General features: G+C 38.7%; 1 protein-coding gene across 1 annotated transcript; it reads right to left on the bottom strand.

The window, feature by feature from the left end:
- Positions 1-1,149: 1,149 nt before the first annotated feature.
- LOC110712994 lies at positions 1,150-4,350 on the bottom strand. Its single transcript, XM_021891452.1, has 3 exons — positions 3,132-4,350; positions 2,854-3,068; positions 1,150-2,637 (listed from the first exon to the last, which is right to left on the bottom strand). The coding sequence occupies exons 1-3, from the start codon at positions 4,348-4,350 to the stop codon at positions 1,150-1,152; spliced, it is 2,922 nt and encodes a 973-aa protein (XP_021747144.1).
- Positions 4,351-15,757: the final 11,407 nt, after the last annotated feature.

Genomic DNA, 15,757 nt, shown 5'->3' with positions numbered 1-15,757 from the left:
AAAACCCAAGAATATATCAATTCAATGAAATTAGAGGCTTCAAAATAAAAGGTATGAAATTTGAAAATTATTTTTAAAGTTAGAATATAAAGTTCAAAGCTTTTTCGATCACAAAATACTCACAATGATTATTTTGTAGGTTTAGAAGCATAAAAACACGAAATTAACACTACTTGTTCATAAAAATTGAAACTTTAATAAATCTGAAAATTTATTTATGATTAAGATAATTATATTTTAATGTAATTTAAACATAGTATGATTAGATAGTTTGTTTAACACGTAATCAAGCCTTAAAACATGAAAAATCAATGTTTTAAACCCTAAAATATGCAAAATACATAATCTGAAATTTTATTTAATAAGTTAGACATACAAAATCCATAAATTTATAATCTTTTGTAATTTATACATACTATTAAAGCCTAATAACAATAATTTTATAATTGAAATCAAATAAAAAATTGAATCTTTAATCAAAATAACAAGAAATAAGAGGAAGAGAAATAGGGGGAAGGAGAAGGGAGGAAGGCGAACTGCAGGGAGGTGGTCGGCTGCTGGGCGGCTGGGCGGTCAGAGGGGCGGCGGTCAGGCAGTGGCCCGGCGGTGCTGGTGGCTGGGCAGCGGTGTAGCTTCGAAGGGTTTTTTTTTCTTCTTGCCGAATGTCGTGAAGAGGGAGGAAGCAAGGAGTGAGTTTTCTTTTTTTTTTTTTCTTACGTGAGAAGGAGGACAAGTGTGGGGAAAATAAGGTGGGTATGATTAATAAGAATTGGGTTTGAGGGTATCCTAATCCAAATATAATTAGGATAACTTGTTTAGGGCCAAATATATACCAAAGCTTAAAAAAACATGTGGTGTAAGGTTGGGCTTTGAGGTAACTTGGACTAGGCTCTTAGTTTGTATGGGTAAAAGGATTATTGTCAATAGTTAGTAGTGGCTAAATAGCTTAAAACTAATTTATTATTTTTGAAATATTTATAAAATTATATAATTATCGTAAAATAATCATATAATTAATAATAAAATATAATTATTATAATTACAAAATCATGGGGGATTACAATATGATGTAGTTTTTGCAAAATTAAAATCAAATGTTTTAATTTTTTTTTTTTTACAATAGCAAATTTTTTCAACCAAAAAAACATCCTAATAATTCGAAAGGGTAGCCCGACATTTTCTAGCAATATCGTCTGCCCTTTGAACTTGGTCTCTTTGAACCTTTATAATTGTGCTTCTCTGAAAGGAGGCACCCACTTCCTTAATTTCCTTCACTAACCAGGTGATCAAAACATCCTTACCTAATTCACTTTGAAGATTGTTGATTAGACCAATGGAGTCCAAAAGGATGAGGATCCCTTGCTTACCCTTTGCCCTTGTCCATTTCATAGCCTCCAAGCAAGCCCATGCCTCAAAATGTAGAGCCGAAGTTGCCACTCCATATTTTCCCCCTTCACTACCCTCATCCCCATTGTCGCCCCCCATGACAGCCCAACCAATCCCTGCTCTTGTTGTTATCTTGTCCCACGAACCATCCACGCTTACAATGAAGCTATCGAAACCAGTTCTTTCTTTTCCTAATTGAACAGCGTTGAAACCCCGGGGGGGGGGGGGGGGGTTGACAATTTTCCCTAGAGTTGTTAACCTCATTGCTCCAATACCCTTACATCTTGCAGAAAGTCTCATGGTCCTACATGGACAAGTTGATAAATTTTGTGACCAAACTAGCCCCCCCATTGGCATTGTTGAAGCTCGTGCATTCCTAGTTTTCCATAGGCCCCATAAGGTAGCAATAAACTTATTTCTACGGGTTCCATAATTACCATCCTCGCTATAGAACAACAGGATATAGTGCTGGATCCACTTTCTTAAATAATTGAATCCAGGAGAGTCAGAGTAAATTGCTAGGGAGCCATTCTCCCAGACCTCCTTTGCTAGATTACATAGTTTAAAAAGATGTTGATTGTCTTCCTCATCCACTCCACAAAACTCACAGATCTCATTAACTTGTATGCCTCTTTTAGCTGAATTACTCTTTACCGCAAGTCCATCATGAAAGAGCTTCCACAGAAAAACCTTCCATTTCGGCTGGATATTCATTCTCCAAATAAGCTTTACAAATTTCTGTTCTTCCAAGGAAAAGGCTAAGAGCCCTGCCCCCCTGTTCCTAGCCAGAAAGTAATAACTAGTTTTAACAGAGAATATACCTGACGGATGGAATTTCCAGTAGAGGAAGTCATCCTTCAAAGAACAGGGAAGATCCATTGCCAGGATTGCTTTTGCGCTATTCCATTCAAAACATTCTCTAACTTTTCCCACTTTCCAAGAAGCAGAGTCCTTGTCAATGAAATCACTAACCTTCCATCGAAGCGAAAATCCTAGAGTTTGATTCGAGTTTGCCACTGGAATTTCCCCATTGACCCAAGGCATTCTAATAGCCATGATGCTTTCCCCATTACCCACTTTCCACACAAAACCTTCCCTGAAAGAGCTAGTTACTTTCTGTAGACTTAACCTTCCCAATGAAGGATAACCTACTCTTGCGTAAGGCTTAGACATATTGCATATCCCACACGGTTGGAACCCTTTATGGACTCTTGAGAGAAAAAGCTGTGGGTTCAGGTGCATCCTTGTTGCCTGTTTAAACAATAGGGCATCATTGAGAATTGACGTACCTCGAATACCTAGACCTCCCTTCCCTTAGGGAGTTGAATCATTGCTCTATTCACACAATACATACCCTTATCAACGTTTTTAGACCACGAGAACCTTGTGATAGATAAGGGAGTCAATTTTATTTGAAATACTTTGTGGTAATTTCAGGCATTTCATGACATGAGTCGAGATACTTACCAACACCGTATTGATTAAAACCAGTTTGGCTGATTGTGATATGTGTAAAGAGGCCCAAGAGACAATCTTCTCTGACACCTTGTCAACCAGGAATTGAAATGAAGAGCTCTTCTTTCCCTGGATATCAATCGGGGTTCCTAGGTGAATCCCCATGTTATCAGTCTCGGCCATAGAAAGGATCCTTTTTAGAGAGTCTCGCTTACTGGTATCAAAACCTGGAGAGAATTTAACAAAAGATTTTTTGTAAATTCAGTTGTTGGCCAGAGGCCCTCCCAAACCTGTGAAGAATGTCCCTGATGAAAGTGCAAGAAGCCTCATTTGCTTTAAAGAAAAGCATGGCATCATCCGTAAAAATAAATGCAAAATAGAAGGAGATCTCCTTGACACACTTAACCCCTTAAGATGATTTATATCTTCTGCCAACGTCAGCATCCTTGAAAGGATATCCATACAGAAGATAAACAGATACGGGGATAGCGGATCCCCTTGTCGAAGACCACAATTAGGTGAGAAGTGATCTGTAGTTTTCCTATTGATGACAGCCTTGAAACTTACTGTTGAGATACACTGTGAAACCATTCTTATCAAGTGGTTAGAGAATACATAAGCTTGCAAAACCTTAAGGAGGAAAACCCAGTCAACTCTGTCATATGCTTTTGACATATCAATCTTCACTGCAGTATAGTTCGATCCCTTTCTTGAATTTATCAGATGCATAAGCTCATGGCTTAGAAGCACATTATCCTCCATGTATCTTCCTGGAATAAAGGCATTTTGGTTCTCAGATATCAGTTTTGGAAGAATTACCTTAATCCTGTTGACCAGACATTTTGAGATACACTTATACACTGTATTGCATAGGTTGATTGGTCTGAATTGGTTTGCTGCTTCTGGAACTTTAACCTTTGGAATTAACACCAGAAGGGATTGATTACATTCCTTCAGCATGTTTCCTGATTTCAGAAATTGGTGAACACTATCAGTTACCAATTGCCCTACATCTTTCCAATATAGGTGGAAAAAATCAGCAGTGAACCCGTCTGGCCCTGGAGACTTTGATTTGTGCATATTGAACATTGCATTTTTGATTTCTTGATCAGTGAAAGGTTTGTCCAGCCAATGTTGATCCTCTAATGAAATAGAGGGGATATCCATTTCCCTTAGAAGAAGATCAACTTCTTCCCCGTGATTATCTGGGATCACCAAGTCATAAACCTTTTTTATGAACGAAAGAACCACCTCCTCCACCTCTTTTTGCCCTTCCACCCACAAATTATTCTCATTTTTCAAAGTTAGGATCTCATTATTTAATTGTCTCTGCTTCACCCTCCTATACATCAAGGGAGTAGGACAATCCCCAAACTTTATCCAACTTGCTTTCATTCTTTGCTTCCAAAAGTCAAAACTTAGTTGGTTCTCTGAGATTTGATGATTTATCTGATGAATATAACCATCCCCTTCTTGAACTGAGTCCACGTTTAATCCCGTACTTTGCATATCTCTTATTGTCTTCCGCCAATTAATACCCCAAATTTTTTTATTTTCCAAGCATAAGTATTGAAGCTTTGATCTTACCAACCTTAGTTTCCTAGCAAGTTGATACATATTCGAACCATGAATCCCGATTTTCCAAGTTGCTTCGACCAGTGCCCTAATTTCCGGAAAGTTGAGACACCAGCTTTCAATTTGGTAAGGCCTATTTGAGGTAGAGGTGTCAAAATGAGAGTGGTAGGTAATTTCTGCATGATCCGAGCAAATTATTGGCTCATGAAGTAATTTACCCTCCGGAGAATGATGGAACCATTCCTTTGTAATATAAGCTCTATCAAGCCTTTCAATAATGAGCCCATTCCCTTCCCTTTTATTACTCCAAGTAAACCTTGGCCCCGAGAAAGGAACTTCCGTTGCATTGCTATTGAATCTCCAATCAAGGAATGCATCAATCCCTCTAATTGTAGTTGAACCTCCCAATTTATCACTTCCACTTTCTCTACTTGATTGAAATCTACTATAACTAGCTTATTTTTTAACTCCTCCAAAAACCATTGGAGTTGTTCCCACACAATTCTTATATTTTCTACTTGAGTCTCACCATAAAGGAACAATACATACTTAACGCTTCCATTAGAATCATTGTTCTTACAAAGGATGAAATTTTTTGAAGAGTACACACATTCTACTACATCATTAGACCAAACTAAAACTAAAAGCCCTCCACTACTTCCATCCGCATTCCAACCAAAACTCGAAGTAGGGTGAAAATTTTCTAATTTACTAGCCGCATTAACAAAGTTCGTCTTAGTTTCCGAGAAAAACATAAACATAGGAAGTTTATAATGATAGAGCCACACTATGTAGGGAATTGCAAGAGAGTGTGGGTCATTAAAACCCCTGCAATTCCACGCCACAACCTTCATGTCTCTTTAGGGGGTTGGCTTGCATTAGCCTTCTCACCCCCGGAAGAGATTCTCATTGAGTCAAGTATCATCATTTGCAAATCAATATCCATAGCTTCCTCAAACCCACGGTAAGCCGAAGTAACTTCTTCACTTTTTTGTCTTTTGAAAGAAGATTCCGAGGAGGAAGAGGAAATATCTTGATGCCGCTTGTTTTTCCTATTTTCTGTATATCATCATCTACCTCAACCCGAACTCACGAGCCATGTCCGGATCCAAAATAGCCTTCGAAGCAAACCTCATGGTTCCATTATCATCTTTTTTCCATATAGCAAAACCCCCTTTTTCTGACCATCGGTGTAGCCGCTTGAATCTTTTCCTTTCAACCCAATCCAAATCAGAATCACTATGACGGATCGAGTCTCCACCACAAGAGTGAGGATAGTTGCCTATTGCTTCCCTTATCCTTTTCCTTGTATTAGCACTATCATCATAATTAAACAAGTCAGTGAAATTAAAAGAGATAAAATGGGATACCGGAGAGTTTGGCGGATCAAACTTGGTTAACGGAAGATTCGACATTCCTTCCAAATCTGAATGAGATAGCTGCAGAAAAGGGCCTGATTTTCCCCTTGCATTTTGATGAATTTCCTGAATTTCTGTGCGCCTAGCCTCTCGAATTTCCAAGGTCAAAATAGTACTAGCTTTCATGATTTGCGCATATTCTTCGTCAGTGAGTTTTTCATCTCCTAAACCCATTGTTGTCGTGACAGTAGGGCTTGAAAAACCCCGAGTCGGAGCGAAATTATTTGCTGAATTTCCACCCCGATTCTGCCCTGCTTCATGCCCAGAATAGCCACATGATTACCTTCGAACATTGCTGAGGATAAGGCCTAATCAGAGATTCCCATAGCATGGAAAATGGTACTCGGACCCCTGCTTGACATTCTCGATTTTGCGCAGATGAGGATTCCCCAACTTTAAAGGTTGAATCGGCAAAAAGTTGTCTCGGACGAAGGGGGTCTGTTTGAAGCTTGCGGGTTCAGAGCCTGCGGAGTTTTTGGCCTATCATGGCCCAAATCAGCACCTCCCTGAGTATCACATTGCACCTGTGATTTCCCCCACCCCCAAAAGGGGCTTCCCTATTTGTGTTCCCCTGCTGAGTTTGATTAAACTCAGCATACGGGTCATCCCCCAATCCCAACCTCCAGCCAGGTGAGAGGCAGAGTTGGGGTTCCACCGGTGCATCTTCCCTTTCAATAATTTCAGAATCCTCATTCGACAACTCCTCCTCCCCTGTATGATAGCGTTCGCTATCCTCGCTTGTCGGAGGAGATGGGGTTGTTCGTTAGAATAAAAAGGATATTCAGCAGGACCGTACAATACCCGAATGCCATCCGCTTCTACTTCGTCAAGTCTACGCCGCACCCTTCTTCTAGCTGTTCTTGGGTGGTGGCGACATCGAAAAATTGAATGCCCAGCACACCCACACGATTTGCAAAATTTAAAGATACCCTCTGTAGACACCCATTTGTGTCTCCCCAAAACCAAACCCAGTGATGAGTACCTTTCACGTCAAATCATAATCGAATGAAACGAAAGTGTGGAAAGTCTAGTGTTGCGGAAAGTTTTAATTTCTTTTCTCTTCTCTCTGTTTTTGAAAACTTATTTTAAGAAAACAGCCAATCCAGTTTGGCTGGTCCATGATATGGGTCCAATAGTAGTGTCGTTGGATGGGGCTTGAAAAGACCTTTCTAACGATATATTATAAGCCCAATTCCGATGAATATTGAGGAAGTTATGGCCAATTTACCAAATTGGGCCCGATTTGAGCTTTATGTACGGCCCAATGATCTAGAAGAGGGCCTAATATGATTTCTCATTCCTAATGCAATGAGGAATGGTTTTAGTCTTCTAGAATCTTCTAGAAGGTTCTTTTCATTCCTATTTCAATTAGCATTGATAAATTGACTTTTGACTTTTTAGAGTTTTAATCGAAATCAAATAGCATTTTTGAGAAAATTATATAATTTTATCCTTCAGTACGGTAAACTTATCGGATTTTCGAAAACGCGTTGGTATCAGGCTTGGCGCCTAACCCCAAGCCTTGGCGCCTGGAACCAGGCCTGGCGCTAGCCATTGGCGCCTGGCGCTGGTGTTGGTGCCTGACGCCAGCTAGCCAGGGTTGGCGCCAGCTCTGTTTTCTGAGCGTCAGACTCTAGAAAGAGGTAATTAGAAAGAGGTACGAAGCATCAAAGTAAGTACTTTAATGGTTTAATTGATGTTATGATGTAGAAATCATGTTTACATTGTTATTATGATATTCCTAGTATCATGTCTAGGGTAATTTTAATATTATATATGATTGTTATGATGCTTCCTATGTTCTTCCTAATATTTATGATTGTTAGTATCATGTTAGGGCTAAAGATTTGATTTTTATTGCTTAGTGACATGATAGGGTTTGTTATTAATCTTGTTAGTATCATGCCTAGGATCTTGCTATTTTTATTATGCTTTAATATTAACATGAATATGATTGTGATTATAATGATTGTAATTTATGATGATTATGAATATTATGATTATTATTATTTTGATGATGATTATATTGTTATTGTCATGATTATGATTATTTATTTTGTTGCTTGATTTTATTTATTGTTATTGCTTGATCACACCTTTATGCATGTTTAAAGGGAATTTGTACTTGTAATCACGATTAGTAAGATATTTAATAATCTTGTTAGGGTTAATTTGATTATAATTTCAAGTGATCGCCAATAATAGATTTATTTGTGCATTAAATTCAACCAACATAGATAAACAGGTTTAGGGTTAATCCTATTGATTGCATGTTAATTAAAAAGCGCACATGAATACGATCAGAATAAAGTAGAGGCCTATTATTAGGGCAGGTTCAATCTCTTTTAGGTTGGAATTGTACCTTCATCCCCAAACCCTTATTTGGTTCTAGACCTTACGGAGTTGACGATCTCTTGGATCGTTAAGGGGTGTAACCTTCACCTCGTGAACGGTTTACAAGTTCCTAAAAAAACTTGTTGGCGACTCTTTTGCTCTATCTTCTTCCCTTTTGGACGCCACCGTACTTTAGTGTATGATCACAGTGGGGTTCAAGCTAGTGGGATTAAGGCTTGAAATTATTCCCTACAGTTTTTGGCGACTCCACTGGGGAGGATTTCTATTTTAATTCCTGAATTTGTTTCGGCAATGATTTAGAATGAGTGGATGAGACGCGAAAAGTTCTAAGTATTTCATGTGCTTAATTTTGATTAACATTATTGTCATATGCATAAAAAAAGATCTCATTGGAAAGACCATCCGTAGTGAGTTAAAAACATAGGATTTTACACGTAGGAAATTTGAGGAATGTCTTTCACAACTAGGACCGAAATAACACCGCGCGAAACTGGAAAATTTTATCGAGCACAGAAAGCTGCTGAGGCATGTGGGAAGTAGCGTCAGGGGCCAGAGCTTGGCGCCAGACTTTTAGCCATAGCGCCAGACACCAGTATTGGCGCCAGGCGCTACAGTTAAAAACTGGCGCCAATCTCTGATTGCTGGCACCAATTTCCCCCAATACCGAGCCAGAAATATGCGTTCTAATTTCGACCGGTTTTTCGTATTGTTTGTTCGATCCTACTTCCTGATTGAATTTTTTCTCATTTTTCTGAAACCCATATGTGTTCTACATATGGACATAACTCTCTGGGAATTCATGCTCCATCTACCTGATTGAACGCTCTGTGCAACAAAGGGTACATCCGAGATGTTGAATTCACCAAACCATGGAAGCGAGTTTTTTCTAAAACTCGCGGTGTCCCATCCACTCGCGCCAACCCTTCACGGTTAGGCTTCCGCGCGGTGCATCCGGACAATTAACCATGGACCCCTCTATTGACTAAACCATATCCCGAACTTTAGAGAACTAGAGCCATGGTTAGGTTGTGAACTCATTGCATCATGTTGTGCCTACTTGACTAATTGTGCATTATTTGTTGTGCATATATATTCTATGTTTCTCTTAACCGTTTGTTGACTTGTGTTGATACTAAATCAATTAATGACTTAAAGAACTTTGCCTAATTAATTAATTAATTAATTTGAGTCAATAAAGTCTAATATTTTAATCGGAATTGACCTAGTACGACTTTAGACATACCCCAGTTGACTAATAACACCGAAAACAGTCCCAGACCGAAGCTCCATTATTGGCGCCAAGGTCTGAGCTGTAGCGCCACACGATGGAGTGTAGCGCCTGAAGACAGCTATGTTGTCTGGCGCCAAGATCCACAATGCGATGCCAGTCTTGTCGCTTGGCCGACAGTTCGGATTATTGGTCGAGTCATCACCAAGGGTCTAATTAATCAGTTTTCTGTTTAATTCTGTTTATTTTGTTGTCAATAATGTTTAATTGAATCAATGATCGAGTCTTAGTCACATAGTCTAGCCACATGGTCATGACACGAGTCTCAACATGTCACTTACACTCACTAGTCTTGGCACACACTTTGAGTACATCACCATGACCATGTCTTAGGTCCATGCATGAGTCGGTCTTTCCGTCATTTGAGTTGGGGGTACATTCTACTCCTAATTCTTCATATCCCTCCATCTAAATCTTCTTCACATTCTATTCCCATCTTTCTTCACCTCCTCCATCCATTGCATGTTGAATAAAGCTTGAGTCAAATAATTAACAATAAATATCCCCAAATTCCTTTTCCACAATACTTGGTCTAGGAGAGAAGGGCGATTAATCAAGGACAACCCCTTTATTCAGGTCTCGCTTTTTGATAAACCGATTCGTCAAAAGAGGAAGGCTAAGAAGATAATGGCAACTCAAGAAGAAGTCAATGATCTTAAGAACCAATTGGCTACCATGACTGAGACACTGAAGCTTCTCGCACTCAAGGTCGATGACCCCGTGAAGCAACAACAGATGGACCTCATGCAAGAGAGCCTAAGCAATTTGTCTAGCGATTACAAGTTTCAAGAGCTTACATCACAAGGGGTCTCGGTGGACAAAGATCTTCTTCCGCAGAAATTCAACGCCAACGACATCCCAAAATTCAGAGCAATTGACAAACCTTACTTTCCTTTAAGAGCATTTGAAACAATAATGAGTATCAAGGGTATCGATAAGAAGGTTTTCCCTTCTCTGTTCTCACTATCTCTCGAGACCGTTTTCCAACAATGGTTCTTTTCTCTCGAGAAAGAAAAGACCTCTACCTGGGAGTCTATAGCAAACGCGTTTGTTGATAGGTACAAGTGCAATATCCAAGTTGAAACCGACCATAGACAACTTGAGATGCTAAGACAAAAAGAGAATGAAGGTTTTACTTCTTTCTTTAATAAATGGAGGGAAACTTCCGCCAAGATGATTGAGGTCCCCACCGAAAAGGAATCTGTGAGGATGTTTATCAAGAATCTCTAAGAAAAGTATTCAAAGCACTTAAAATATCAACACAACTTGAATACTTTCAAGGCCGTTTATGACATCGGAATTGAAATCGAAGATGACCTCGCAAAGCAAAAAGCTACTAACAATAATAACCACGGTGGCTGGAAAGGAAAGAAGAGCGACAATCCTTCTTCTTCCAAATACGCCCACTCTAGTAATAATGTTAGTACCTTTGACCATAATGATGTCTTAGTCGTGGAAAATCAAGGATCTAAAAGGAAACCCAGGCGAGAGTTCACATCCATTGGAATGACCTACGATGCTGCTTTCGATCGTCTCCATGACCTCTTTTTCATGACCTCTTTTTCTATTTCTTTTTCATTTTTACACTTTCCCCTATAAGTCTAGCATAGACACCTTTTTCTTTTCCTTTAGATTAATTTTATAGTTTTTTTCCTTTTCCCTTTTTTTTAATAAAATGAGCATTTATTTCCTTACATATGATCATTTCATTACATTGCAAAAAACAAAAACAAAAAAAAAGAAAAAAAAAATCTATGTCGAATTAAGCACAAGGTATACCAATGATTTGAGGCACTCTTGTAGCCACATCATATCTCCTTTCACCTTTCGAATATGCAATCCTTTCTTCATAAACCACTTTGAGCCTCGTCTAACGATAGACCCTTCTTTTTTCAACCTACATCTACCTAACCTTGGGATAGGATGGTGTGCAACTTGTGCAATTCTAAAAAGCTTGAGTGACTTCAAAATATAAAAATAAATAGCAAAAATAAGCAAGAAAAAATAAATAAAGGTGTACAAAAGGGCAAGTGTTCCAATGTCTTTGATACGAAAATATCTTTGATATGAACACATCTCAGATTGCGTCTCTTATCGAGTGCTCGGTACCGTACCTGAGAAACATGAGTGCCAAGTGAGTGATAGACCGCATGATCGAGATTGCTCACACTTATAAAAATGAAATAAATGCTAAAGAAAAAGAAAGAGAGCTAAAAAAAGAGTAGAAACTCAAGCATAAAAATATAAAGATTCAAAATCAAGGTTACACACCTTGGAGGCTGATATAGGGTCTTGAGCCTTTTATCCCCTTCTTCTATAGCCTTTAGCCTAACCACGTTACAACCCTTAAAAGACCTTTTTGAGGTATACACACTTGTGCGAGGTTCGGCTAGAGCTACTTTCGGCCTGATTCCTAACGGATACGTAGGCAACCTCACATCGAGGTGCGGCCATAATAAACATGCATTCATATTCACATTCACACACTTACACCATGATAATATCAAGGAATCTCCAATGCTCATCCCTATTCACTTAGAGCTAGACTTGGGGGCTTGATCCTTACATCATTAGCTTACCTAGCCTAAGAGTCACCACCATTTGACTCTTTTAACAAATAATATCTTTCCACACACTTAGCCCTTGCGACCTAGCTTTAGTGTCACTTTCACACACATCACAGATACATGACCAAATACTTCCCTTAGGAACCCTTTGTCATGGAATCTTAACACAACGCTGAAGCATGCCTTATCATATCAACATCGCTCATCACTCATCATTGCATCACGAAGTATGAAGTGCTTAGCCTCCGTGCCTAAGTTACCTAAATACTTTCATCATTGAGTCAACCATTGAGATAGCCTAGGATGGATTAATCCTTGAACCTTGAGAGATAGTATCAAACAACATTTGACTAAGCTCATTCAACATGCACCTTCAAAATATCACTTCGATTCCTTTTTTGCGTCTTTCTTTTTCGGGAGAAAGTCGGTATCCTCCACAAAAATGACGGAAATTTTTTGCATTTTCGAGTCGCACAATCTACATTATGCACACACGGGTCATGAGTCACATGTGTCATTTCACTTAGAGTCGAGTCAACCTCGAGTAAGTCAATCATATCGAGTCAAGTTTATGCCTTGAGTCGTGTCGAGTCAATGAGTCAAGCAATGCTAAATCTTAGGTCAACCCTAAGATAATTAAAGAGATTGGCAAAGTTCTATAGTCTAAAATAAATACAGGTGCAGCAGAATAGGGAAGACCCTACGGCAATTCTTGGCACCAGAGTTATTTCAGCAGCGACAGAGCTCGAAGCCTCTCAGAAAGGTGATTTCGACCTCATGCAGCAATTTCGGGTTCCTTGGTACGCCAGTTAGCCCCTATAAGCAATTTGACATGATTAAGGAGTCAGTTTGATTACAATCACAATAAGTGGTCGACCTGATGAAAGATCGTCTCACTTAGCTTAAGCGCCTAAAACGCTGGCACATTACAATTGATTTAAAAGCAAGCACTAAAACAACAATATTTCCAAAAATTGGATTGCCATCCTCAACTGACAATATTACCAAAAATGGATTGTCGTGTATCTTCTTCAACGACAATTTTTCCAAGATTGGATTGTCATCTCTGGCAAGGTTTTTAAGCATGGATTGTCGTGCTCCTTCTTTACAGGCAAGTTTTTCAAGTTCGGATTGTCATACATTCATCGGCTCGTTGGCAAGTTTTCCGAGATTGGATTGTGATATACCCAGTTCCCTATAGCAAAATTTCCCAAAGGATTGTCGTTGGTTTCTATTCATCATAAATTTTGGCAAAAGTTCCTTAACGTGGATTGTCATTCATTTCAGCAAGTGGCAAATTTTCCCGAAGTGGATTGTCAGTCGACTCTTTTTTGCAAATGTTCCAAGACGCGGATTGTCAATTGTGGCAATATTTTCCTAAAAGGATTGTCGCATAGCGTTGGCAAATTTCCAAGGTGGATTGCTTTCAAGAGTTATATTGTGGATTGTCGATCGTAGCAAAGTTCTTATGAATGATTGTTACGAAGCATTGGCAACTTTTCCAAAAATTGGATTTTGGCAAATTTTCTGAGATACAGATTGTCGCTTCATCGTGGCAATATTTCCAAGGATGGATTGTTACGAAGCATTGACAACTTTCCCTAAATCGGATTGTCATACATCATACAAGAGTTGTGTTGGCAACTATTCCCAAAGAAAAGAGGATTGTCATCACAGCAAAAGCACTGACATACTGGTTCACAAGCAGCAAAGCGCCGATGTACTGGCATAGCGGCATTAAACGAGCAGTGATCTTTTCGAAGACTATCATAGCGGAAATTGGAACATATCCAAAAGAAGCTCTTTGTTCAGAGACGAGTGAACATCAAAACAGCAAGGTGGCATTCCCTAGATTATGGAGAGTTGTCACAAACAACTGAGGATTGTTTCAAGAGAAATAATCTACGATGGTATTCCCTAGGATGTGGAATATTATCAATGCGGATGAGGATTATTTCAAGAGAAATAATCTTCGATGGTATTCCCTAGGATGTGGAATATTATCAATGCGGATGAGGATCGTTTCAGGCGAAGTAATCTTCTAATTTGGAAGCAGTTACAGGCGTAGCGATTTTCAAGCGAGATGGAATTCTCTAGCTTGCAGGAGATCATCAAAACAATCGGTTACTTTCAGAGACGTGTGCTCGACGGTGCAAGATACGCGTTTCTTAACTCTTTTATCTGTTTAACTAATGCTAGTTTTGCAGGTATCGGCGTTACAAGAGTGATTCTGGATCGCAGAACGTTCAAAATCATTCTCCGTCCTTATCGATACTTTGACTTTTGTTTTTGAAACTTGCGTTTCTCCAAACTCAGTCAAAGTGGGGGCTTCTGTAGGCACCCATTGGTGTCTCCCCAAAACTAAACCCAGTGATGAGTACCTTTCACGTCGAATCATAATCGAATGAAACGAAAGTGTGGAAAGTCTAGTGTTGCGGAAAGTTTTAATTTCTTTTCTCTTCTCTAAGTTTTTGAAAAATTATTTTAAGAAAACAGCCAATCCAGTTTGGCTGGTCCATGATATGGGTCCATTAGTAGTGTTTGGATGGGGCTTGCAAAGACCTTTCTAACGATATATTATAAGCCCAATTCCGATGAATATTGAGGAAGTTATGGCCAATTTACCAAACTTGGCCCGATTTGAGCTTTATGTACGGCCCAATGATCTAGAGGAGGGCCTAATATGATTTATCATTCCTAATGCAATTAGGAATGGTTTTAGTCTTCCAGAATCTTCTAGAAGGTTCTTTTCATTCCTAATTCAATTAGCATTGATAAATTGACTTTTGACTTTTTAGAGTTTTAATCGAAATCAAATAGTATTTTTGAGAAAATTATATTATTTTATCCTCTAGTACGGTAAACTTATCGGATTTTCGAAAACGCGTTGGTATCAGGCTTGGCGCCTAACCCCAGGCCTTGGCGCCTGGAACCAGGCCTGGCGCCTGGCGCTGGTGTTGGTGCCTGGCGCCAGCTAGCTAGGGTTGGCGCCAGCTCTGTTTTCTGAGCGTCAGACTCTGTTTTGTTTAATTTATCTTTTTGGCTGATTTTCTCTATAAATATCGTATTAAAAACTCCGTTTTGATCAATTATCTACATCTATCATTCATTAATTCTCACCATTCATCATCAATTCATCATCTACATCCATCATTCATCAACAATCATTAATTCTTTAGCACTCTCTAAATCATTCATCTTTCTTACATTCAATTCTTTCTTTCTAAACCTTTGCTTTTTCATACAAAATTCCGCATTCACAAGATCTAGAAACACCTAGCCATATTCGAAGTTGCCTTCGCCCTAGTCGTGAAAGGTTTAATTTCTGAGGGTTTGGTCCCAAATCTCTATTTCAATTATTTAATTTAATTGTTTGATTATTATTTTCCTTGAAGTTACTAACGTGTGTATTTTGTAATTTGAAAGAGGTACGAAGCATCAAAGTAAGTACTTTAATGGTTTAATTGATGTTATGATGTAGAAATCATGTTTACATTGTTATTATGATATTCCTAGTATCATGTCTAGGGTAATTTTAATATTAAATATGATTCCTGCGATGCTTCCTATGTTCTTCCTAATATTTATGATTGTTAGTATCATGTTAGGATTAAAGATTTGATTTTTATTGCTTAGTGACATGCTAGGGTTTGTTATTAATCTTGTTAGTATCATGCCTAGGATCTTGCTATTTTTATTATGCTTTAATATTA

This window comes from Chenopodium quinoa, unplaced genomic scaffold (assembly GCF_001683475.1).
Source record: "Chenopodium quinoa cultivar QQ74 unplaced genomic scaffold, ASM168347v1, whole genome shotgun sequence".
In the NCBI taxonomy this organism is placed as follows: domain Eukaryota; kingdom Viridiplantae; phylum Streptophyta; class Magnoliopsida; order Caryophyllales; family Amaranthaceae; genus Chenopodium; species Chenopodium quinoa.
The sequence above is the reverse complement of the archived record's forward strand: the minus strand, read 5'-3'. Positions and strand labels throughout refer to the sequence as shown.

Excerpts from the sequence above, each read along its gene's own strand:
- LOC110712994 (XM_021891452.1), bottom strand. The coding sequence starts at position 4,350 with ATGCAAAGTACGGGATTAAACGTGGACTCAGTTCAAGAAGGGGATGGT. Across the intron at positions 3,069-3,131 it reads ATCAGGGACATTCTTCACAG|GTTTTGATACCAGTAAGCGA; the intron begins GTTTGGGAGGGC and ends AATTCTCTCCAG. Across the intron at positions 2,638-2,853 it reads TTTTAATCAATACGGTGTTG|GCAACAAGGATGCACCTGAA; the intron begins GTAAGTATCTCG and ends TTGTTTAAACAG.